Raw genomic sequence first — 26,568 nt, 5'->3', positions numbered from 1 at the left:
CCAACAATCTGGGTCCTCATCTTACCACCTTGGAAGAATGGAAGGCTGAGTCAACCTTGAGTCGGTGGTGAGATTTGAACCACTGAACTACAGCTACAGTTACCTGAAGTAGCCTGCAGTGCTGCACTCTAACCACTGCACCACCCCAGTTCTATATTTATAGTCTACTTAGGTAGCCCCAGAAGGTTCCAGAAATCACCCCAGAGGATTTTAATAAATCCAGATTAACACCAAATCAGAAACACCAAAACAATCAAAGTAATGATGTCCTATCAGGTGCTGTTGAATGCATTTGTTCCCCAATTCAAAAATACAATCATTATTGGTAGAAACAGCAATCAAGACAATTCTATTACTTGGACAGATAATACAGAATGATACTGCTACCATTTCTTTTATTCAGACATTGTAAAAGTCTATTAACAATAACACGAATAAAATTTTTTAAGAGCTTCTTTGGAGAAGCTGAAAAGACTAATAGGACCAATAGAAATTATCCAAATGACAACCTATATTTGAATCCCAGGATGTTTCCTGCTTCTGTTAATCTTTTAATATCAATTAATTTAGATATATAGTTGACACTTCAAAGTGGCAACAAAAGAGAACTAAAATCTCTTAAATTTATCAAAATCACTCTACAGAGTGAAAAATATTTTGATTCCATACACAGAAAGGTCTAACTGTTATTCAGAATGTGCAATTACCAAACTTGAGCAGTATCCTGCCATGGCTAATTTATTTCAAAGGATGCTACTGATTGCAGTTCTATCACTGTGCCACACAATTTTAGGCTTCTAAAAGTCAACAAATAAAGAACACTGAAAGGATAGCTAGGCTATGCTTTTAAAAAAAAACACATCAGTTTCCATTTATGGTTTCATAGTCCGGCTAAAGAAAACAAAATAATTCTCCCTGTGTAGACTTTGTCTACAAAAGGCACATTGACGCTATGTTGTCAAATACAGCATTCTTACTTATATAAGATGAATGTATTCTATGAATATATGCTACTAATATAGTACAAATAGAGTTAAATACAATACAGATAGTGGTTTTAAAGTAACAATAGTTGCATAAATATGAACCATCGTATTTAAAAATAGGTTTGCCCCATCAGATATAAAATTAGTTCATTTTTTTATATTTTAAGCATCATCTGCAACTGCATCATTACTTCTCCTTTCCTTTGTCCAGAAATTCTTGATAATACTGTATGTGCCACTTATCAGGAACAATACTGCTATAACAGCAAAATAGCCAGCATAGATCATGAACTATAAAAAACAAAAGAAGATTTAGTAAATGGAGAAGTTAATGTTCACTAACTTATCTCATAGCAGGTACAATCATGAGACAGGTTAAAAATAACTTAATATGCTGTGGATTTTTTAAAACACAATTGGAGGAAGATACTTTTTATACCAGGGTTCCCCAAACTTGTCAACTTGAAAACTTATGGACTTCAACTCACAGAATTCTTCAGCCAGTTTGGGCGTTGAAGTCCACAAGTCTTAAAGTTGACAAGTTTGAAGACCTCTGTTTTAGACCTTCGAGCTCAAGAATCATAATTAATTATTAGATTTACTGTAGCCGCTCAAAACTCTGGATGGCTTACAACTTCCCCAAACTATTAAAAATGTAATAACAGAATATAACAGTTGGGGGGGGGGGGGAGAGAATTTAATACCACAATCACAATAGAAACTTTGCTAACTACAAGTCTGCAAGTGTTTCCAGTACCCTAAGGGAGGAGAACCTTACATACAGGGGCGGGGGAGGGGGGAGTATTTAGTCAGACATCAATTGTGCAAGTTCTCCCACTTAAAAAGAGGAGAGAGGCCTATAATTGACATCATAGGTAGACCTCAACTATGAGAGACAAAATGAAAAAACACATCCAGAAAATCACTTGGTCTGATTTGGAATGAATTTATTTGCAAACTATAGTGAAAAATGAGTATTTAGTCAATAACAAAAGTTCATCTCAATACTTTGTTATGTATTGTTATGTTATTGCCTACCTGGACTTCAGCAAAGCCTTTGATACGGTTCCACATAAAGAGCTGATAGATAAATTAGTGAAGATTGGACTTAATCCCTGGATAGTTCAATGGATTTGCAGCTGGCTGAAGCATAGACACCAGAGGGTTGTTGTGAATGGCGAGTATTCTGAGCAGAGTCAGGTTACAAGCGGTGTGCCACAAGGGTCTGTTCTGGGTCCTATTCTTTTTAATATGTTTGTGAGTGACATAGGGGAAGGTCTGGTAGGGAAGGTTTGCCTATTTGCCGATGACTCTAAAGTGTGCAATAGGGTTGATATTCCTGGAGGCGTCGGCAATATGGTAAATGATTTAGCTTTACTAGATAAATGGTCAAAGCAATGGAAACTGCAGTTTAATGTTTCCAAATGTAAAATAATGCACTTGGGGAAAAGGAATCCTCAATCTGACTATTGTATTGGCAGTTCTGTGTTAGCAAATACTTCAAAAGAAAAGGATTTAGGCGTAGTGATTTCTGACAGTCTCAAAATGGGTGAACAGTGCAGTCAGGCAGTAGGGAAAGCAAGTAGGATGCTTGGCTGCATAGCTAGAGGTATAACAAGCAGGAAGAGGGAGATTATGATCCCGCTATATAGAATGCTGGTGAGACCACATTTGGAATACTGTGTTCAGTTCTGGAGACCTCACCTACAAAAAGATATTGACAAAATTGAACGGGTCCAAAGACGGGCTACAAGAATGGTGGAAGGTCTTAAGTATAAAACGTATCAGGAAAGACTTAATGAACTCAATCTGTATAGTCTGGAGGACAGAAGGAAAAGGGGGGACATGATCGAAACATTTAAATATATTAAAGGGTTAAATAAGGTCCAGGAAGGAAGTGTTTTTAATAGGAAAGTGAACACAAGAACAAGGGGACACAATCTGAGGTTAGTTGGGGGAAAGATCAAAAGCAACATGAGAAAATATTATTTTACTGAAAGAGTAGTAGATCCTTGGAACAAACTTCCCGCAGACGTGGTAGATAAATCCACAGTAACTGAATTTAAACATGCCTGGGATAAACATATATCCATCCTAAGATAAAATACAGAAAATAGTATAAGGGCAGACTAGATGGACCATGGGGTCTTTTTCTGCCGTCAGACTTCTATGTTTCTATGTTTCTATCCTTTGTTGGCAATGACAGAGGTCAAATGTTTTCTGCAAGTCTTCACAAGGTTGGCATACATTGTTGCTGATATGTTGGCCCATTCCTCCATGCAGATCTCCTCTAGAGCAGTGATGTTTTGGGGCTTTTGCTGAGCAACATTGCCTTTCAACTCTCTCTCGAAAGGTTTTCTATAGGTTTGAGATCCGGAGACTGGCTAGGCCACTCCAGGACTTTGAAATGCTTCTTACGAAACCACTCCTTAATTGCCCTGGTGGTGTAGTTGGGATCACTGTCATCTTGAAAGACCCAGCCACATTTCATTTTCAATGCCCTTGCTGATGGAAGGAGGTTTGTACTCAAAATCTCACGATACATGGCCCCATTCATTTTTTCATGTAGACAGATAAGTCGTCCTGGTCCCTTTGGAGAGAAACAGCCCCAAAGCATGATGTTGGCCACCCCCATGCTTCACAGTAGGTATGGTGTTCTTTGGATGCAACTCAGCATTCTTTCTCCTTCAAACATGATGAGTTGTGTTTCTACCAAACAATTCTAATTTGGTTTCATCTGACCATATGACATTCTCCCAATACTCTTCTGGATCATCCAAATGCTCTCTAGCAAACTTCAGATGGGCCCGGACATGTACTGTCTTAAGCAGGGGGACACATCTGGCACTGCAGGATCTGAGTCCCTGGCAGCGTAGTGTGTTACTGATGGTAGCCTTTGTCACTAGGCCCCCCCTGTGTGGTTCTGGGATTTTTGCTCACTGTTCTTGTGACCATTTTGACCCCACGGGGGTGAGATCTTGTATGAAGCTCCAGATCGAGGGAGATTATCAGTGGTATTTTACGTATTCCATTTTCTAACTATTGCTTCCACCATTGATTTCTACACACCAAGCTGCTTGCCTATTGCAGATTCAGTCTTCCCAGCTTGGTGCAAGGCTACAATTTTGTTTCTGGTGTTCTTCAACAGCTCTCTGGTCTTCACCATAGTGGAGTTTGGAGTGTAACTGTTTGAGGTTGTGGACAGGTGAATTTTATACTTATAACAAGTTCAAACAGGTGCCACTACTACAGGTAATGAGTGGAGGACAGAGGAACCTCTTAAAGAAGAAGTTACAGGTCCGAGAGAGCCAGAAATCTTGCTTGTTTGTAGGTGACCAAATACTTATTTTCCACCATAATTTGCAAATAAATTCTTTCCAAATCAGACAATGTGATTTTTTGGATGTGTTTTCTCATTTAGTCTCTCATAGTAGAGATCTACCTATTATGTCAATCACAGGACTCTCTCATCTTTTTCAGTGGGAGAAATTGGTATCTGACTAAATACTTTTTTCCACCACTGTATGTCTTCAGGAATGCTAGTCTGGAGAATAGGGGATAAGACACTTCCTCACTCCCACAGGATAGCAATATTTAATCTGGAGCTCACCCATTCCAGGTGGACAGAAATTATTGGAGACAGTTAACCCTGTAGAAAACCAGATGTAGGTGATGACCAGTACTTTGAATTATACCTGGAAGCTAGATGGCAGCTCATATGGCAGCAATGACAACTGGGCATATATTAAAGCCTGTTATTTCTGATACCAATACATTATAGCTATAGAAGCTATAGCATCTGATGAACATCAAGAGCCATCCACATGGAACTACGTGGGTCATGAGATGATTAGGGCATACATGTCTATTCCTTCCCATGACCTTCCCAAAGTACATTGCCCACTCTATTTTAAGAGATTTTTTTTTTACATTCTTAATACAGATCAGAATTGTGACAAATTGTGACCCACGTAACGCATTTAACCTTCCAAAAGCAATGTATAAGGCCTCTCACATTTTGGAGATACTCAAAGGTAGCCTTTCTAAGTGGTGTTATGATGATATTAGAGAATATATGATGTATGGAGCATATGAGAACTGAAGTCTAATTTCTTTGCAAGGTAACAAAGCACACTCTCTTCCCACCCAATCAAAATCAATGAATCTTACCTGTGTAATTATGTCAAGTCCAAGACCTTTTGAATCAACAACTATCAATGTGAGTACTGTCTGCAATGCCAGTGCAATAAAAGTATTAACACCAAATACAAGGGCGTAGCGCTCTACACTTAGATTTGCAGCAATCTGGAACCTTCACAAAAAGAAAAGAAAGATGATCTTAAAGAAACAATATACAGTATTTCATTTATCACCTGCATCATCAAAATGTAACCATATTAGTTATATAAATTTTTATTGTGAGTTCTGTTCATTTCAGACACAGACTTTTCTGAACCTTAAATAACACATATGAGGTAGGAGAATGCCGTTTTCTTCCCTCTTTTGCCTTGTCTATGTAAAAAAAACCACCACAACTTTCTATCCAAGAGTTCTGAAGGACATCAAACTCCAAATTGAGAAAAAGGAAAAAGCTAAGAGAGGCAAATGCAAAGTAACCTACAGGCAAAAGAGTTTTCAAACTCGTGTGTTTTCATTTCACTTAATTTCATTTCACTTCACTTCACTTTATTTTATTTTATTTATTGGATTTGTTTGCCGCCCCTCTCCGAGGACTCGGGGCGGCTCACAGCATATCAAAACAACATAACAATACATCTAAAAATCCAATTAATATGGCTAAAAAGACTTAAAAGCTCTAACATAATTTTTAAAAAAACATTCATCACCATTCGCTCAACAAAACATACTAAACACTCGTTGGTCAGGGGGCAAACTGCAAATACAGAATCTCTGAATAATAAGAATCAATTACTGAAAAAACCTACCGGTATATTTAATTTATCTTTACATATTTTCATATACAGTACTAGGAGTGGGGAACTTCCTATCACCATTCCCTTCCCAGAAGGCTCAACTGATATAAGGTTTAGGAAACCAATAAACCCCTACCTCAAAGCACCATTCCTTGTCCTGAAGCTATACCCTATTTCCCCTTGGTGAAGGGGTAGGAGGAATGAAAGGGGAAAAGCAACACGCTTTCTGCTTTATGGTGGGAAAACACTCATTTCTTCCTACACAGAGCACTTTTAAGACAAGTGGATCAAGTTTGAGAAGTAAGATAGGTTGCCCACAAATGGCGTGGATTGTCCTGTTATACTGTATATAAACTTAATACATTAATTCATAAACTAAAATAACATTTCCTTTCCTAATATCAAAGGGAAATTCAAAGCCACTGAACTTCTCTCAGTAATTTAGTGTCATCTAGACAGAAGCTATAAAGCAAATACCTACAACAGAAATGCAGTTTGGGGAGAACTGATAAGGCACAGGAATATTAAAAACCACAAACTTAAAGGAGACAATGTCCTTCAAAATTATAGCATAGTTATAGATAATAGCTATATAACAGAGAGACGGGGTGGCACAGCAGGTAGAGTGCTGTACTGCAGGCCACTGAAGCTGACTGTAGATCTGAAGGTCAGTGGTTCAAATCTCATCACCGGCTCAGGGTTGACTCAGCCTTCTATCCTTCCGAGGTGGATAAAATGGGACCCGGATTTTGGGGGCAATATGCTGGCTCTGTTAAAAAGTGCTATTGCTAACATGTTGTAAGCCGCCCTGAGTCTAAGGAGAAGGGCGGCATAAAAAAATTGAATAAATAAATAAATAAATAAAATATGGATGAAAATAAAATCAAGCATTGCTGCAATCATTACAGTATTAAATCCTTTCATGGGATGAAGAAAGGTCTTCTCTAGAAGTTTGAGGATCAGAAAGGTCAGTTGTGTCTATCATAACCAATCAAAAAAATTTTGATTACACAAGATGCTATATTTATTTATCTATCTATCTATCTATCTATCTATCTATCTATCTATCTATCTATCTATCTATCTATCTATCAGATTTGAATGCCGCCCCTCTCCGTATACTCGGGGCGGCTAACAACAATAATAAGACAATATAAACAAATATTTAAGTTAATTTAAAAACCACAATTTAAGAAACCAGTCATACATACAGACATACCATGCATAAATTTTATAAACCTAGGGGGAAGGGAAAGTCTCAATTCCCCCATGCCTGACGACAGAGGTGGGTTTTAAGGAGCTTACGAAAGGCAAGAAGGGTGGGGGCAGCTCTGATATCTGGGGGGAATTGGTTCCAAAGGGTCGGGGCCGCCACAGAAAAGGCTCTTCCCCTAGGTCCCGCCAAACGACATTGTTTAGTTGACGGGACCCGGAGAAGGCCAACTCTGTGAGACCTAACTGGTCGCTGGGATTCGTGCAGCAGAAGGCGGTCCCGGAGATATTCTGGTCCGATGCTATGAAGGGCTTTGTTGGTCATAATCAACACTTTGAATTGTGCCCGTAAACTGATCGGCAATATTCACAAATATTTTCTTTTTCACAAATTGATATTCAGTTTCATCCTTCAGGTATGAAGCACTTCCCATATTTATCTTGACATTTAAAAGGGTTCCTCATCAGCTTCTGTACAAGTTTAGTGCGCCAATCCAATATCTGCTTAGGTTAGAGCAGGGATGTCAAACTCGATTTCATTGAGGGCCACATCAGAGTTTTTTGACCTGGGAGGAGCAGGTAGGCGTGGCCAGCATGGACATGGCCACTCAACATCTCTTAATGGTCTGCTCCAGCCCTCTACCAGTGAAAATGGAGCTTCATGCATGCCCCCAAGCTCCATTTTCAGCTGCAATGGCTTCCTGCAGCCCTCTGCCAGCAAAAAAGGAGCTTGGGAGGATCCTCCCAAGTTCCGTTTTCACTAGCAGGCACTGTAGATGGTCCCACAGGCCAGATCTAAGCACCCCGAGGGCTGAATCTGGCCAGCAGACCTTAAGTTTGACATACCAGGGTTAGAAGTTCCAGAAATGTGGTTCTCCACAAGCAACACATTTACAACAAATTTATAAGACACACATAAAGTTTGTTACATTCCCAACTTCCAACCTCATTTTAATTAAACAAATCCACTGCTATTTTTTTTTACATTGTAATTCACCAGGTGGTGAAAACACTGTTCATACCTATTTTAGATATTTGGCTATTTTATAGCTTTATTGAGACAGAACTGAAGCTTTCAGACAAACACAGTGAATCTTCTCCAAAAGTTATACAACAACTTTCCTGAACATAGTACATTCCATATGTACTAGGATAGCACTCTCATTAAATTATTTAGAATTTTGGGGATTTGCAATCTCATCATATATGTATTTTATCTGACTAATGGTAAGATTGAAAATGTATAAAAGGATGCAATATGCAAGGGTGTACTTACGTTGCAATTGTAATGAGTAGCATATAGACAATTCGAAATGCCATGTAGGAAGCATAGCACACCCAAATGTTATGAATAGTGTCCATGATATACACAGCTACAGCAATGAAGAGGGAGAACATAGCTAAGACTATTTCACCCCAAGTAAGAAAGGATATTTTTATGTATCCCACAGCAAATACAGCCACAGCACCTATAAATGGAAAATCCAAACAAATTAGAGTGCAAGAATAATTATGTCCAGTATACTAATCAGAAAATACAAGCCATTAGCAGTTTTGCTAAATATTTGCTACTTAATTTTCATATGAGAAGAAGGAAACTAGGATTTCTTGTGATTTGGGGGCAGGTCAATTACAGGTAGTCCTTGGGCTATAATAAATTGAGCCTGCAATTATAGTCATACATTGTGCTTGGACCCAATTTTATGATCTGTAATGGTCATTAACTAAATACATCAGTTGTTAAACAAGCCTAGTTCACTACTGGAAATGAACACTAGGTTGAGGTAAAACCATTGTAAATCATGAGTACATGACAATGAGGTGCTGCAAACGGCCATTTGAAAATACCCAGAATATTGTCACAGGGTGTGGGAGTGTAAGTAACTTTTGAGGGTGGCTGTCATTACCCTGAATGTCAAGGACTACCTGCATGTAATTTCAGTCTGCAGTTGAAATACAACTTCTGCTTTATACTTGTTTCCTTAAGCAAATTGCTGGTCCCTTAAAACAAGCCAGAATCCAAAACAGTTTGTGATGATGGACATCAGAGGAGGGAATACAGGTGGAATTGGTTTATGTAGGATACTTCCTAATCTAGCTGGTGAAATCATTACTCAAAATATTGCACAGTAATGATTGTATCTCCACCCCTTGGAAGCTAAACAAGACTCTTTCTTTCTTTCTCTCACTCTCTCTCTCTCTCCTTCCTTCCTTCCTTCCTTTCTTGTTTATGCTGCCCATCTTCCCCATAAGGTTATCATTGTAGGTTGACTCTTGGGCTTTTCATAGCTCTCTGAGAACCATTAACGGATTGCAGATCCAGCTACTTTACTCCAGTTTATTCTTTTATCTCTTCATCCAGCTCTTTGCAGCTGAAAATATCACAAAATAAACTTTCCAACCTTCAGAAAAAGAAAAGTTTAGCCATAACTATAGTCAATGGTAGGCTGCTGGCGGAACGGCTAACTAAACGCAGCTCCGCGGCTCTGGGACGCGAGTACACGATCGAATGCAATTATGCTTCCTACACCTGTGCAGGTAGCAAAATCACACAGAGAGATACACGTGCGGGCACATTTCAGCGAGGGGGGAGGGTTGCTTCCCTGCGTGCAAATTAGCCATTCTGTCAGCAAACCACCACTGCTTCAATTGCCATTAGATGGAAAATGTAGACATATGAATAAGACCAAACTGCTTTGAGAGAGAAAGAGATAGAATGTGTTTATATCTTCTCCAGAAGGCTCTAATAAATTTCCGTATAATAGTTCAAAATGATTATCGCTAAATTGCTAATAAAAGCATCATATGAATTCACTTAACAGCAATGTAGTAGAGTGCTCTTAAGACAAAATGTCTTTATACAAATTAGTAAGTGTTAGTTTTGACAATTCCAAAATGCAACAATATGCTTTTTCAGAAGAAAGCCAAATTAAGAAACAGCTTACCCAACAATGTGGAAATTGCTTCCACAGCACCATTATAGATCTCGGAGGTCTGAGAAGGCAGCACAATTTCCCACATGCCTTGAGTATAATTGATGACCTGGAAATAGCCACACGTTGACAAGGCCCACCATACAGACCAGCAAACCAGAGGCCAGGAAGAGTAACACTGTAAGATGTCCTGCCAGAGTTCTTTGATTACCTTCATAATGTTCATCTTTTGCTCCTATAGAGATTAAAAACTTTTTTTAAAAAAATCAATTAAAATACACTATACCAAAATTGTCTTTTATGTCTACCATAGTACAACTGGAATAGTAATCTGGATACACTCTGAGAATATTAGTCACATATTTCAGAAGAATTCATAACATAGATCACAGAATTCTCATTTATCCTTCCTTACAGAGAAAGTGTTGGAGCTTTGTATACTCTATTTCTACTTGAGGACAGTAATCATTCCTAAGTGGTAAGCATAAATACTTTTAATTTGTGAATGCTTGTCCATGAGCAAATCACCCTCTAATCATAGTTCTGCTTACTGTAGTATGCTATTAACTCCTCTTTTGTGCTTATCTCTACCACTAGATGAAATACTAGAAAGTAACACTAAATACAGCTTTGTTTTCTAATGAATGTGGAAAGGGTTGGTATTGCCAATTCTGGGGACAGTATTCTCCCAATCAATAACCCTGCACAGAGTGAACTGTAAAAGGGACAGACACACTTCTTCCCTCACCCTATGTGTTTTTCTATTGTCTGGGACCTTTTTACTAAATTAAACTATGAGCAAAGTTACATTTTTGCAAACATTTACTGCTACACAGGAGGATATTTCAAGCAATTGTTCTGAAGTTGGTATTCAGTTCATGCATAAATATCTTTTCTATCAGCATCAGCTATGCTTCCAATTATTCCCAAGGCTTTCAGAAGCATACAGTACCACTAACTATCTTCATTTCATAAAAATCGATGCAAGTTCTAACATTATTTTGCGGAGTTCTCTTTCCTTTATCGCTTTAAAAACAAAGCAAGCAATGGTCGTGTTTTTAATAAATCTGTTGAGTACAGTAATTCCATAAAAAGGCTGAATAACATGTGACGGCTAAGCAACACTTGATAATAATGGAAATGGTTCACAAGACAACTATCACCAACTGTGGGAGAAATAATAAGTCATCTATTTTAGCTTGGACTACAGCAAATATTACTTTGCACATGCTAAGTTTAGTGGGGGTAAACATTTACAATATAGTTGGATAAGAAAATTAATGGCACTCTAAATATGATACATATGAAAACAAAGTTTGGTACCCGTATCACTGATCTCTCCCATATTAATGACCTTGTTGCTAGGTGAATGGTACTTCTCAGTACTTTAATTACTTTCCATAAATGAAAAACAACCACAGGCTCTCTCAAAGGATCACCATGACTACGATCAACATTTTAAAATGCTGTTTTTTTAATGTTCTTTTATGTTCAAGTGTTCTATTCATACTCAGTTCTGTGTAGACCAAAGAGAGATTTGTAGAACGTTTTTCACAAAATCCTTCAGTACAGTGGCCTTCATTTAACAACCATACACTCCATGATCAAAAGAATAGGTTGTATTTATCATCAGTCCTTGAAGTTCTAGCTATTGCAACAACCTTAGTCATATGATCGTAATCCAGGACACTAGGCAGCCTGCTCATATTTCTGCAGCATTCTGCAGTCATGTGGTTACAATTGATGTTATTCCTTGACAGCTTCTCACAAGCAGTCGATAGGGAAGCCAGAAAGAATTGGAATGCACTATCACATGAGGTCCTTGCTTAATGTCCTGTGAGGTCCTCAAACTGCAGTTGCTTAGTGGCCTGGTCACATGACATCATGCTTTATGCCTGCATTGTTTAGTGATAAAAATTCTGATCCCAACTGCTATTCTAACCAATGACGATATGTAATATAGAAAGACGGTCGGACGTTTCGTGACGTCAAAGCTCCGCCCATGGAATTCCCTATTGGGATTCCCCACCTCCTTTCCAGCCTCCAGATCGGCCGAAAACGGCGCCGCCGATTGTAAAAACGGCGCTCTACTGAGCGCCGCCGCCCGGCCATAACCTTCTGAAACAGCCGTGCGCTTCTCGGCGGCCTCCGGAACCCGAACTCCCGGGTTCGGCATTCGGGAGAATGCCGAGAAGCCCCCCGGCTGTTTCAGACGGTGATAGCCGGGCGGCGGCGCTTCTCGGCGGCCTCCTGAACCCGAACCCAAAAAGTTCGGGTTCGGGAGAACGCCGAGAAGCCCCCCGGCTGTTTTAAAAGGTGACAGCCAAACGGCGGCACCCAGCGGAGCGCCATTTTGCGATTTTTTTTTCTTTTTGCATGCATTAATCGCTTTTACATTGTTTCCTATGGGAGACAATGTTTCGTCTTACAAACTTTTTGCCTTACAAACCTACTTCCGGAACCAATTAAGTTCGTAAGATGAGGTATTACTGTACTTAAATACTGTACAGTGATACCTTGTCTTACATACTTAATTGGTTCCGGGAGAAGGTTCGTAGACGTCCTTCCTGGAGTCCAGAAGGGGAAGACGACTCCAGTGGCAACCTATGAAGTTCTGGTGAACTCTATGCCCAAGAGGGTTAAGTCAGTGCTAGAACATAATGGTGGTCACACAAAACATTGACACTTTAGGCTCCATTTGGACATTATCCTTCAGGATTGGGTGGCATAGAAGTCAAATTAAATAAATTATCATTTAGGGGTGCCAGCAGTTTAGACATTAATGGCTCTGTGATGTGTTATTTTGAGGAGATAGCATATTTATATTTTTATACAAGCTGTATACTCACTGCTTTAAATAATCTCTGGAGAGGGGGAGGCATACAAATCTAATAAATAATAAATAATAATAAAAATACTTTACATTGTAGCCAAGTGTCATTTCTTCAATGTTGACACTTGAAAAGATGTACTTAAATATTTACAAAGTGAGAGCAGGTGTACTCACTTATGTGACATACTGTACATTATTTTCCAGTGATCATTTTATTTATTTTGCTTCTTTGTACTCCAATTTTATCATTGAAGTTATCCAATACACCTTCCTCCTTCTCTTTTCCCCATAGCAAAAACCTTGTGAGGTAGTTTGGGCTGATAGAATAAGTGGCCCAAAGTCACCCAGTTGGCTCTGATGACTAAAGTAGGATTTAAAGTCACAGTCTGCCATTTTGTAACCCAATCTTTATTATTTCATTTTCATAGCAGAAATGCTGGAGCACTGTGTGATTAAGAAATCTAAGAAAGGTATCACACCGCAGTAAAAGTACCGTATTTTTCGCTCCATAAGACGCAGTTTTTTTCCTCCCAAAGTAGGATGAAAAATCAGCCCCGTCTTATGGAGCAAAGATGCAGGCAGGGGGGGGGGAGGCGCTGGAGCAGAGGGGCGGCGGCGATATACAGTAGAACCTCGACATACGAATTTAATTGGTGCCGGAAGGAGGCTCGTGAGTTGAAAAGCTCGTATGTCGAAACATTGTTTCCCATAGGAAACAATGGGAAAGCGATTAATGCGTGCAAGCTGGATACTACAGTACTAGCAGCGAACTGGAGCAGCAGCTCCGCCTGCGTCCCGGGAAAGCGGCCGCCTGGGCTGAGTGGATGGAAGGAGCCTGGCGGCGGCGGGCGGGGCGCGCGAGGGAGCGAGCGATCCGGCCTGTCGGGCTGCCCGGGAAGGCGAGCAGTGCGCGATAGGGACGGGGACAGGGGGGGGGGAATCGTCTGAACGCGGTTCCGAGTTGGGGGTTCGGGGGGGGTGCTGGAAAGCCCCCCAGGCCGGCTGCGATCTTTTAAAACAGCCGCGCCGCTTCCCAGCTGACTCCTGAAGCCAAAAGCGAACTTCCGCGCTTCAGGAGTCAGCTGAGAAGCGGTGCGGCTGTTTTAAAAGATCGCAGCCGGCCTGGGGGGCTTTCCAGCACCCCCCGAACCCCCAACCCGGGTTCGGGGGGTGCTGGGAAGCCCCCCAGGCCGGCTGCGATCTTTTAAAACAGCCGCACCGCTTCTCAGCTGACTCCTGAAGCCAAAAGCCAAAGGCGAACTTCCGCACTTCAGGAGTCAGCTGAGAAGCGGCACGGCTGTTTTAAAAGATCGCAGCCGGCCTGGGGGGCTTCCCAGCACCCCCCCCCCCCCGGAACCCGCTTCCCAGCTGACTCCTGAAGCCGAACGCGGAAGTTCGCCTTTGGCGTTTGGCTTCAGGAGACAGCTGGGAAGCGGCGTGGCTGTTTTAAAAGATCGCAGCCGGCCTGGGGGGCTTCCCAGCACCCCCCCGAACCTCTAAAATCTAGGTGCGTCTTATCAGCAGGTGCGTCTTATAGAGCGAAAAATACGGTAGTTTTCTTCACAGGGGGGGGGGGAGAGGGAGATTTGTTCTGAATCAGACAAGCAGAAAAGTGAAAAGCCTGTTGTAACCATGCCAGCTAAGCTTATGTAAGTGGCAAGATGACCCTTTACCCACCCCAGCTAATCCTTAATGTTATGTTCAGATTTTCATTAAATGATGTCTAGATTGCACTGGGCTAAGACTAGCCATAGCTCTCCTTAACTGTTCTCGGAAGAGTTGGCTAGAGTTATAGCTAGGAACTTGCCTTCCAAGGAAAATGGATTACCCCCCCCCCTCACACACACACACACACAAAAGATGTATTTTCCCCCAAATAATTAGATTTTTGTGCATATTTTTGACATATTTGGTTTGTCTATATTCTGAAATGTCCTTGTTTTGGCAAGCAATAGGATCTCACCAACACAATTCTGATTAAAATCTCATCACCAGAATTTTAAATGATCAAAAGGAAGCATCAAAGGGGAACAGGTTATTGATCAGCGCAAGTTAATACAATTGAAAACAAGTGATTAATGACAGACTATATTTTCCACATGGCCCTGAATGCAAAAGGACTGGTACTTACTTGCTCCTCTGCAGGACGCTCTTCTATATTTAATGGAATCTTAAATTCCACATCTTCTAAACCAGGAACCTTCTTTAAGGCAGGATCGTGTTGGATAATTGTTCCATTTTTATAATTTAAAACTTTCATCTCCTTATTGTCTTGGAGGACTGAGTGATGGTGGAAAAAAAAGCTTTTCTGTGGCATGGGCAGAGACCAAGCTATTGCAAAGGCAACAGATACAGAAGTCAATGATATCACATTCAAACTGAACAGGGACCAGCCTACAACAGACACTAGGACTTGTCCACAGACAGAGCCCACGGTGTAGCCCACAAGGGCAGCACTTCGACAGTAGCTTGTGACTTTCTGGTACAAGTTCAAGTCCACAACACTGTAAATATAAGAGTAGTAAGCAATTTCTGTTGCAGTCACTAATCCATAAAAGAATTCCAGGAACTGAATAGCTAGAATTCCTTGGGAGTAGAGAAGCATAAACCATGTTACTATAAGGCTTAGTCCTTGTAGAAGGATGACAGGCTTGTATCTGAGATAATCGGTTGCCAAGAAGACTGGGAGTAGCAGCACTAAATAAGAGTATGTCCATACTGGATAAATTTCATTGAAGACCTACAAAAAAAAAGGGACGTTATCTTTATAAAATGGAAATGTTTTACATATATATACATACATACATACATACATACATACATACATACATACATACATACACACACACTAATACATACTATACAAATAAATTTAAAACAGAATTATGTAGAAATGAACATATAATTGCTAACATATATAAACTTACATTAAAATCTGAAATGAAAAAACAAGTGAAAGAATGGATGATAAAATGGAGTAGAAATGTTGGTTGGTTGGTTGGATGGATGGTTATCAATCAATTAATTAATTATTTGGATTTCTATGCTGCCCTTCTCCGAAGACTCAGGATTGAAATTCACCCATTAATATCTTAAAGGCAACTTTTATAAAATGATGTTATCATTGGTATTTGTGACCAGAATCTTATCTAAAGTGCATGAAGGAATTTCAAATTTATGTTGCAAATATGAACAAGGCGACCTTTTATCATGTTTGATGGATAAATAGAAATGCACACACAGAAACACACGTGTGTGTGTAATTAATTCAGAAAAAATTAAAACATTAATACATAATAGAAACCAGAAATGTTTCTTTAGACTTTGATGTATATTCCTTGAGGTCATCTGCTGGTAAGCATCCTTTCTGAGAGTCGTTGAGACTCCTTGAAGGTTTCTTTATCTGTGCCCTCCACCATTCAGTCAGAGCGGAAGAAGCTTCTTGGATGAGAAGCGAAACGTTCTCAAAGAAAAAACAAAGTCCAGTTGCCTTTGGGGAGGGGGGGAGAGATCACTTTTCGGCCAATTAGAGAAGAGATCTCACCTGGGTCTCGGTGAGGTTCTTGTCCGGTCCCAACAAGTAAGGGGTGAGAAACGGTTCCGACGGTCGCAAGTTGGCAAAGAAACCGTAGCCGCACAGCACAGTCGTCGGGAATCCCCAACCGAAACGCCGCGGGGGCCGCCTCGTGCGGCCAGGAAACAACCGGGACCGGAGCCCGTCCAAGATATTCGGCGTTTCCATCTGAAGAGCCCCGCAACGGGGCGACTCAAAATCCCGCTTTCAGCGGCAGCTTCCGGACAGCAACCGCCTAAATCGCTGGCCGGCCAGAAATCCTACCGGCAACCCACGCGGCTAAAGGCACCTTGGCCCTGCGCAGTAAACAGTCCCGCCTCCTCGCTTTCGTTGACACTTGCGATTGGATGGAAAGAAAAAACGGAAGTCTCAATCAACGGGGCGGAGAGGTTACTAGTGGATTGCAGAGCAGCCAATTGGATCGCTTAATTCCGGCCACACCGCCGTTGGCTTTATTTTGATAGGTCTGTTTCCCTGTTCCCTTTTCTTGTTTGTACTGGCGGGGCTGCGTGACTCATTGCTTTTAAGAGGATTGCATTTAGGGCTATGATATCAGTGGAACTAGTAGAGAAGAATGTTTCCTGGGTAGGTAATATATCACGTTGGGAGAGATTACCAGTTGGACAAGCAAACCCGAATCTAAAAACTTGCTTGCTTTCATGTACAGTATGTATGTATGTATGTATGTATGTATGTATGTATGTATGTATGTATGTATGTATCTATGTTGGAAGGGACCTTGTAGCTTTTAGCTTTCTGCAATCTTGAGTTCTTTGCCATGCATTTCTTCTCCTGTTCTCACAAATCTTAGGTGTAGTGTTGGGCAGATAAATGGCATCAACGGCTGAAGGGAAGGAAGTCACGGTGGGGGCAGTTGAAGTATGTCAGTATGGACTCCATAGGTGTGAGATCAAACGTTTAAGTCTTTTATCTGGCTTTGCTAGGCAAAAGCACGCAGACTGGTAAGATTCTTGTGTGCAGTGGAGTTGATAGTAAAGAAACTTCTGGACCTGAATCTCCCAGTCACTTGGATTGTTTGTGCCTGACATATAAGTAGTACCAAGCGATCTTGCGTGAAGTTTAATTAGAATTGCATTGAATTGAACTGAATTGAATTCTTTATTGGCCAAGTGTGATTGGACACACAAGGAATTTGTCCTTGGTGTGTATGCTCTCAGTGTACATAAAAGAAAAGATACATTGGTCAAGAATCATGAGGAACAACACTTAATGATTGTCATGGGGTACAAATAAGCAGTCAGGAAACAATATTAATATAAATTGTAAGGATACAAGCAACAAACTGCAGTAATAAAGTCAAAAGTTGGAGGAGATGGTTGATTGAAAGGATGAGAAGACTAATCGTAATAGTAATGCAGCCTTAGTAAATAGTTTGACAGTGGTGAGGGAATTATTTGTTTATCAGAGTGATGTTATTCGGGGGGGAGGACTGTTCTTGTGTCTAGTTGTCTCTGGGTGCAGTGCTCTATAGTGTCGTTTTGAGACTAAGAGTTGAAACAATTTATGTCCAGGATGCGAGGGGTCACTAAATATTCACGGCTCTCTTTTTGACTCATGCAGTATACAGGTCCTCAATGGAAGACAGGTTGGTAGCAATTGTTTTTTTCTGGAATTATGATTATCCTCTGAAGTCTGTCTGTTTTGTTGGCAGTGAAGGGCTACCAACATTTTTACTACCACACTGTGTGCGTGCCTTATGCAGGATGCCCTGCATTTTCTTTCAACATCTTTCAGTGCAAATTGGGTGCTCTGGGGTGGAGTTCCACTTTCATCCCCACTGCATCGTCCCCTCTGGTCCGGGCAACAGCCCACCCCTGCTTATTGGATTGCAGAACCAAACCAGACAGTTATAGAGGTGCAGATGACAGACTGTACCAACAGCTCCTTGGGCAGTTTGAGCTTCCTGTGTTGTCACAGAAAGAAAATTCTTTGTTGTGCTTTTTTGATGACATTTTTGAAGTTAGGTGACAGAAAAGGAAAAGTTCATAAGTGCAGATCCTAGCAAGTACAAATCACATAAACAAGAACATGTAGGTTCAAACAGGCAGACTTACACCATCTTACACAATCAAGAACTCTCTGTGTTGTGACATGGGTCTTTGCATGTTGCAATAAGCAAAGGGGTTTATTCAGAGGTTAGTGATAGTGAGGTGTAGAAAAGAGGAAGTAACAATCCAAGTTTTACTTTAAGTGTAGAAAGGGGAAGTAATGGTGCATGGTTTGTGCTAGAGGAACTGTTAATACTTATGAATCTTATGAATACATAGAGATAAAATGATGAATATATTTGTTATAAGGGCTATAAAAGATAATGTGCATAGAGTGTCTTCCTCAGGATAAACCAAAAGACTTGGTGCAGAGGAGATAAAATTTTAAGGATTTCCGAATCTTGAATGTTGCTTGCTTGCATGTACTTCCCAGTTAATGGGAAAAACAAGCAATCCTGCATCCTAGCATAGGATAATATAAGTGTGCTTAGGGTTCTTACAGTGGATTAATCAAGTATTGCCAAAACTGTCCAATGTTGTCCTTATCAATAGCAGGGAAGGCTACATGTGATGTTATAACTTTCTATCTTAATCTGCTATTGCTTCTAAAAATACTTGGTGGAATCTTGAGGCAAAAATATGGGTAGCTGAAATCAGTATCTGTGGGTCCTTCTGTTCACAACCATAATGTATGGAGGACTTTAACTTGGAATATAAGAATAAATTTTACAGGCCAGGAATGAATGAATAGATATTAGATAGATAGATAGATAGATAGATAGATAGATAGATAGATAGATAGATAGATAGATAGATAGGTGCGTGCGTACGTGCGTACATACATACATACATACATACATACATACATACATACATACATGCTTGTGCAATTTATATGCTGCCCAAGTCCAATTGGACTAGATAGATAGATGGATAGATGCAGGGGTGGGCTGCTGCCCAGATGGGGGGGGAACGCAATGGGGTAGCAAAAATGGAGCTCCACCCCAGAGCACCCAATTTGCACTGAAAGATGTTGAAAGAAAATGCAGGGCGTCCTGCGTAAGCCACACCCACAGTGTGGTAGTAAAAAGTTTGGTAGCCCTTCACTGGATGGATGGATGGATGGATGGATGGATGGATGGATGGATGGATGGATGGATGGATGGATGGATGGATAGGTAGGTAGCTAAGTAGATAGATAGATAGATAGATAATTAGATAGATAGATAGATAGATAGATAGATAGATAGATAGATAGATAGATAGATAGATAGATAGATAGATAGATAGATAGATAGGATTTGTGTCTGAAATTAAAGGAAAAATTGTAATAGATCTGAATAGAAATGTCTGATTTCAGGATATACTTGATAAATACATGTATGAAAGTTAAGGTGTAGGCTTAACTATAAACAAAACAACAGTGTAACAAGCATGGTCAAATGGGTCAGTGGTAAAATACTGCTTCATCACAACACATGTCTCATTCCCTTTTATGTTCATTATAACCTCTGTTTATGAGATTTTTATCCTATCTTTATCACTTTATAAGTAACTCAAGGAGGCAAACACACACAATCCTCCTATTTTCTCCATGAAACAACCCTGTGAAGTTGGTTGGGTTGAGAGAGAATGACAGGGCCCAAAGTCATCCAGTTAGCTTTCGTCCAGTTAGCTTTCGTGCCTCGGGTGGACTGGAACTCATTCTCCATTACTCTAAACTGGTTCTAAGTACTAGTTTCATGAAAGCAGCAGAAGCTTCCAGGTGTCCATGAATGAAAGGGCTAAAATATGTTAATGTAAATGACAATAAATACTGTACAATGAAATTATTTGGAAAGAAAGGAATTTGAGGGGAAAACAAGGCGGTCGCATGCGATTGATTGGGGGCGTGGCTGTGCGGGCATGTGCAGGGGGTGTGGCACATGGGAGGGGCATTGCATTATAGATGTGGGAACACGTGTGTCTGACAGCACACATGTGCACGCTTTCGGCACCCAAGGGAAAAAAGGTTAGGCATCACTGATCTAGAGGCTCTTATCTGCTGAAATATAATTAATGTAATACTGTATTGTCATTACAAGGCCCTCAAAAGAAGGTGCAACAAAAAAAATGAAATGCAATGTTTTCTATTTGAGAAGAGAGAAAATACAAGGGACATGGAACCAGCAAAAAAATATAAGATTTTATTGTATTAGGATATAAATTCATAATTAGGATGGCAGTAGAATTACTCATTGTAAAGTCACTTCAGTTATGTTATTTTGATTGATATCTTCAAAGCTATTTTTGATAGTCCTCTATCCAAGCCTTAAAAGACATCACAACCAAACAGTTCTACCCGGAGTGCAATATATTGATTCCATGTTTTAGGGATGATACGAATGAACCTGGACAGTATAGGTGGTTTGAAAAAGTGTTTGCTATGTCCATCAGTATTAATATTTCCTGTGAATACCTAAATATAAAACAAAAGAATACATTAGAATCATATGAACATTTCAAACATAAATCCTCAAAATTCCAACAGAATATCACTAGGAAAATTATTTTCTATCTCAGATCACCTCAGTAACACAGCAGTTCAAATCTCATCACCGGCTCAAGGTTGATTCAGCCTTCCATTCTTCCAAGGTGGGTAAAATGAAGACCCGGATTGTGGAGGCAATATGCTGGCTCTGTTAAAAAGTGCTATTGCTAACATGTTGTAAGCCGCCCTGAGTCTAAGGAGAAGGGCAGCATAAAAATCTAATAAATTTGTGGGCTTGCAAAATTTAGATAAATCTATCAAGTTGCCTTATGATTTCAATTATTGCTCCATTATTTGAAATAAATCATATTATTGACAACCAATGAGCTTTGTCAAACTCATTCAAATTGTATTGTATTGTCCTGAGTGCTGAGCATGTATTGTCCTGAGTCCTGACTGATGGCACACTCCAAGTGCTTTTAATTGGAGAAATCTCATACTGCGGGAATTCCAGGAAAAAATTAGCCATAGGGAAAAATAGGGGCATGACTTTGGTAATTATAATCTTTACAGGCCCTCTAGGGAAGGGAAAGAATTCATTAGATTTCATGTTTGATGTACCTGTACTTTGCTGTCATTTTCTCCATCTTTGGTAAAACAGTATGAGGTTAAAAAAAAAATAACACCCCTCATATTAGAATTTAGCCATGCTTGGAATGCAAGAGAAACCAAATTGATTCTGAGAATGTTTATGAAGCACTCCAGCATTGGCTTGTAGTTTTTACAGTAAGAATACTAGAGCTATGACCCACAGGAAACATGAACCATAAATGATCTGTGATAAGATTCCATAATTGTCTGAGTTTTTGAGCAGTGATCTTTCCAGGGAACTAGTCTGCAAAATGATTTGTTAACCTGTCCTGCTAACATCAACCACTGCTCTGTAGCCTTTGCTTCCTCTGAATTAATAAAGGGACCTCTTATGCCCACCTAATTACCAATCACTGTTCAGCAATTTAACAATATACGATAGCAAATTTTAGGAGCTGTAACAAAAACATACAAGATAGTACAGTCACTAATTCCCAAAATATAGATTAAAACCTATGAAAAGGGACATTCATATTTTTCAACCTTATATGTTCCCAACATAAAACCATACACATGGTAATAAAATAATAACATTGGAAGACATAATTTAGGTAATCAAATCCATCATTGTTACCTTTTCTATAGCAGTGCAAACATCCAAATAAGGCTTCCATGTTGAATTGTCATCAGTATAATGGATGGAAAATGTTTTTACATACATTTCTGTAGGCATTGATTTGGCTCCTTGAATTATTATGCTTGTTATTTTTGTAAGACGTTGAAGATCAATCTGTAGCCACTGATCTTTGTTGTTTACCTAAAGGATTAATGAGGTTCACCTTATCATGCTATTCTCATCAATTGAAGCCTAATTATCTACAACCTGCAACTAATTGAGTCATACTGAGGTGCACAGGAAATCTGAACTCATTCATATGTAAATTAAATGCTATTAAAAATCCAAGAGAACACATGAAGCCTACTTACTCTAAATTTAAGCAACACAAACCGGAAGATGGTCTCCAATCATGTAAGACCTAACTACTGTAAAATTAATGGAATCTCTTTCTCTTCTGTTTTGCTTTGCTTTCTTGTAAAAATAGAACACATTTTGTGCTCAGAAGATTAATTCTTGCAATATAGGTTTTTTTCTAATATGAACAATTGCCAATGGAACAAATAGTCTCTTGGAGTTCAAAAAAAGATTGGACAGCTATTTGTCTGGGATAGGATAAAGACTTCTGCCTTGGGCAAAAGGTTAGATTAGAAGACCTGCAGAGTCTCTTCCAGCCTTATGGTTTTATGATTCCATGATTTCATGAATACAATAAACAATCATTTAAAGATTCCAATATTATTACTATTATTATTATTATTATTATTATTATTATTATTAATTAGATTTGTATGCCGCCCCTCTCCGTAGACTCGGGGCAGCTTACAGCAATGATAAAAACAATATATAATGACAAATCTAATAGTTAGAATCTAAAATAACAATAATACATTTAAAAAGTCTAAAAAAACAAGAAACCCCAATACGGTATATAAAAAACATACATACAGTCATATCATACACAGAAAACTTATATAAGAAGACCAATCAGAGAGACAGTATATAACTCTGAAAATGCTGCCATACAATTTGTGAAGTGGCCTTTACTAAGCAGAAATAAAAGTGTGGGAAGAAATATTAACTCCTACATAAGTAATAATTCAGCATCGTACAAAATATACCAAAATATATCAGCCGTGTTCTCTGCTCTCGCTTCTCTTTGATTGTTTGATGCCACTGATTGTTAGATGGAAACTATTTTAAGCATTTAATTTAATTTGACTTCTATGCCACCCAATCCCAATGGGACTCAGGGCGGCTTACAACAGTAAATAATACATATAATATAACAAAAGTCAAATATTAGTTAATAAAGAAGAGTAAAACCATAATAAAACCAATGAACTATCCAAACAAACACACATGCATACAGAATCAGTTACAATTTGGCCCTGATAAGATGTTACATTTATGGCCCCCAGGCCTGCTGGCAAAGCCAGGTCTTTATGGCCTTTTAGAAGGACAGTAGGGTGGGAGCAGTACAGACATTGGGGCCCTACCCTGCCATTTAATAATTTAATTTAATCAATTAATTTAATTAATTTAATTTACTTAATTTACAATCTGAACACAATCTGAAGTTAGTTGGGGGAAAGATCAAAGGCAACATGAGAAAATATTATTTCACTGAAAGAGTAGTAGATCCTTGGAACAAACTTCCAGCAGACGTGGTTGGTAAATCCATGGTAACTAAATTTAAACATGCCTGGGATAAACATATATCCATTGTAAGATAAAATACAGGAAATAGTATAAGGGCAGACTAGATGGACCATGAGGTCTTTTTCTGCCGTCAGTCTTCTATGTTTCTATGTTTCTAATTGAAACGTAATATTTTTTAAAAGAAATTCAACCACAAAAATAATCAGGTAACTTTGCTTTGTTTTTACCTTTGGCTGCCAAGCATTTGTTCGCCCTTTCAGATTGAGTCGTGCAAGGGATGGTTCCCATGAACTCCACCAATTCTTCTTATAAGAAGAGGCTGTAATCTCTGAATCTTTGATAGCCCTATTTTCCATTCCCAGCGGCATAGAGCACCCTGTTGTAAGTACATATCCTTGTTAGATTTTTCCAATGCTATCATAATCAAAGCAAGATACCAACAGAAATTACCGGTACATTTCTACAGATGGTTTGGCCATGTAATTTAATCTCCTCCTCTGTAATATTCCTTGTGTAGGTCAAAGGTCATTGTTCTGTCGAGCTCTCTGGTAGAATCCTCCCGAAAATTTACAGATACAAATTTCAGACACACACACGTTTGAAAATTCAAAACAATGTTCTTTATAATGAAAATTCAAATAAACTAAGCCCTCTTTTGGTATAGCAAAGAGCACTCGTCTCCAAATAAACCGGTAATTTGTACAAGTCCCTTATCAGTTCTGAGATACTTAGCTTGCAGCTGTGAGGCAATTCACAGTTCTTCTTCTTTCACAAAGTGAAACACACTTTGCTCTGGTTTAGTTTCAAATTGGGGAAAAATCAACACACCAAGGTCGAAGTCAGCAAGACAGGCACAAAGCACAACGATCAGATAATCCTCCACAATGGCCAAACCCACAGGCTGCTATTTATAGCAGCCTCACTAATTACCACAGCCCTACCCAACCACAGGTGGCCTCATTTTCTTTGATAATAATCTCTCAGTTGTTGCTGCCTATGCATCGCTCTCCGCATGCGTGGCTGTATCATTAACTCTTGTTCTGAATCCAAGGAGGAGCTAGATAATTGATCTCCTTCTGAGCTGTCTGCCACACTCTCCTCCTCCCTGTCACTCATGTCTTCTTGGTCAGAGGAGCCTTCCTCAGCAGATTCCACCGGGAGCAAACCAGGCCTGTGGCATGTGGATGTGTCCCCCACATCCACAGTCCTTGGGGCAGGAGCTGGGCCAGAGCTAACCACAACACGCCCAGATATCACCTGAAGTCACACATGAGTGCTTTGTTCACATTATGCTGTTAGCATAAGTTAGTATGTGTTTTGCTCAGGCCTTGCAGTTATGGATTTCTGGGTAGGCCTGGAAGGTTCAGGGGAAATTCATGTTCTCAGGAACAGACAGTGTTATATGAGATCGTGAGAAGGGATGGGAGTACTAGCTGGTACCATTAGACAAATTACTTTACCTCGCTTTCTCACAGGTTTCCTGTAAACTTCTATCGCTATTCCCGCAGCGCTATCTATGATATTGGCATGCTTATGAATTACAGCATCATGTAGAACTGCGCAATTAAAAAGGTGCTGTGTGAAATAAGTTAGGATTAGTTGAGACATGTTGTTGCTTTTGGTTCTTTTGGCTTCACTAATAAAGTAAGGTCTTTGGCTTTTTTCACCCTGCAATGATCTTTGTCTATCTTGGAATTCTTCACAACAACACAACACTCCTCCCCCTCCAATATTCATCCATTGTATAAAATCTCATTTCTATTGCACCTTCAATGTTTTTGATAACCTTAAATTGAACTTTCATCTGTTTCTCCTCATTTGATTGTATGTGCCAAATACATCTGTTCATGTCTTACCTTCGACTTCACAACCCAGCAGTTCAATGCGGAAAGTAGGTCTGTTGTAGAACTTGGTTGGATGCAGTCTAATATATCTGGCAATAATAGGAGGATCGATCTGGTTTTCTTTTACTGTGGTACCGTCTGAATTGCCCTCAAAATGCTAAGGAAAAAGAAATCCAAATTCTATCATTATGTCTCACTTTTTAGGAGATAAATTATTTAAAAATATTTGCATCTGGAAAATTGACTTTTGAGCCTATTCAGTCTTGAGCAAAAACAAGCACTGAGTTATTTCAGTGGGAACTGCAGGTCAAAAAGTTTCTTTCATACTGCAAGAGTTCTGCTACATTTCCTTGTTTTATTTTCTTGGTTTGTTTATAGCTTGCAATCGTTCTCTCCATCTCTCTCTCCTATCTACCTGTCTACCGTCTGTCTGTCTATCTAATATTTTCAGATTCATATTTCTCATTGTATCATATAATCTGACTAATATTCACCACAAATAATTTGGTGTTTAAAACAGCACTGATACTGTACATCATCTGTAAACAAAAGTACAGAGATATTCTTATCCACAATGAACATACATACCTCTAATGCCATCACAAACATTCTTTACACATTTGTTAATATATATCCTGGTATTAAACTACTTTAAATCATACATGTTGTTCCCAACTATAATTTTCTTTACAATAATTTATTTTATTATTTACCAGTTAAAAGAACAAAGAGAAGAAATTACCTGCCCATGTTACATTCTTTCCTACCCACTAATTAAATATTTTCCAGTTTTTGTGTCTCTTTTTCTCATTAAAAATTAACCTGGGTTTAGAAACCTATGTCCTTAAAAAGAAAATAAAATGAAAAGGAGAAAAGAATGTTTTTATCCATTTAAGAGATGTAT

At 39.4% G+C, this 26,568-nt stretch overlaps 2 protein-coding genes across 3 annotated transcripts in view; both read right to left on the bottom strand.

The window, feature by feature from the left end:
* Positions 1–378: 378 nt before the first annotated feature.
* On the bottom strand, positions 379–16,818 carry SLC19A2 (solute carrier family 19 member 2). Its single transcript, XM_070749972.1, has 6 exons — positions 16,443–16,818; positions 15,030–15,638; positions 10,078–10,300; positions 8,409–8,601; positions 5,157–5,298; positions 379–1,277 (listed from the first exon to the last, which is right to left on the bottom strand). The coding sequence occupies exons 1-6, from the start codon at positions 16,638–16,640 to the stop codon at positions 1,149–1,151; spliced, it is 1,494 nt and encodes a 497-aa protein (XP_070606073.1). The 5' UTR covers positions 16,641–16,818; the 3' UTR covers positions 379–1,148.
* A 3,827-nt stretch (positions 16,819–20,645) lies between these two features.
* F5 (coagulation factor V) overlaps positions 20,646–26,568 on the bottom strand; it is a 70,735-nt gene continuing 64,812 nt past the window's right edge. For both annotated transcript variants that reach the window (XM_070749970.1, XM_070749971.1), the window contains exons 22-25: positions 25,677–25,821; positions 24,048–24,196; positions 22,177–22,359; positions 20,646–20,939 (exon numbers count right to left, since the gene is read on the bottom strand). In XM_070749970.1, coding sequence (XP_070606071.1) covers positions 20,793–20,939; positions 22,177–22,359; positions 24,048–24,196; positions 25,677–25,821 — 624 coding nt within the window. In that variant the 3' untranslated portion in view covers positions 20,646–20,792. The remainder of the gene's footprint in view (positions 20,940–22,176; positions 22,360–24,047; positions 24,197–25,676; positions 25,822–26,568) is intronic.

Source organism: Erythrolamprus reginae, chromosome 4, assembly GCF_031021105.1.
Source record: "Erythrolamprus reginae isolate rEryReg1 chromosome 4, rEryReg1.hap1, whole genome shotgun sequence".
Taxonomy (NCBI): Eukaryota; Metazoa; Chordata; class Lepidosauria; order Squamata; family Dipsadidae; genus Erythrolamprus; species Erythrolamprus reginae.
The sequence above is the reverse complement of the archived record's forward strand: the minus strand, read 5'-3'. Positions and strand labels throughout refer to the sequence as shown.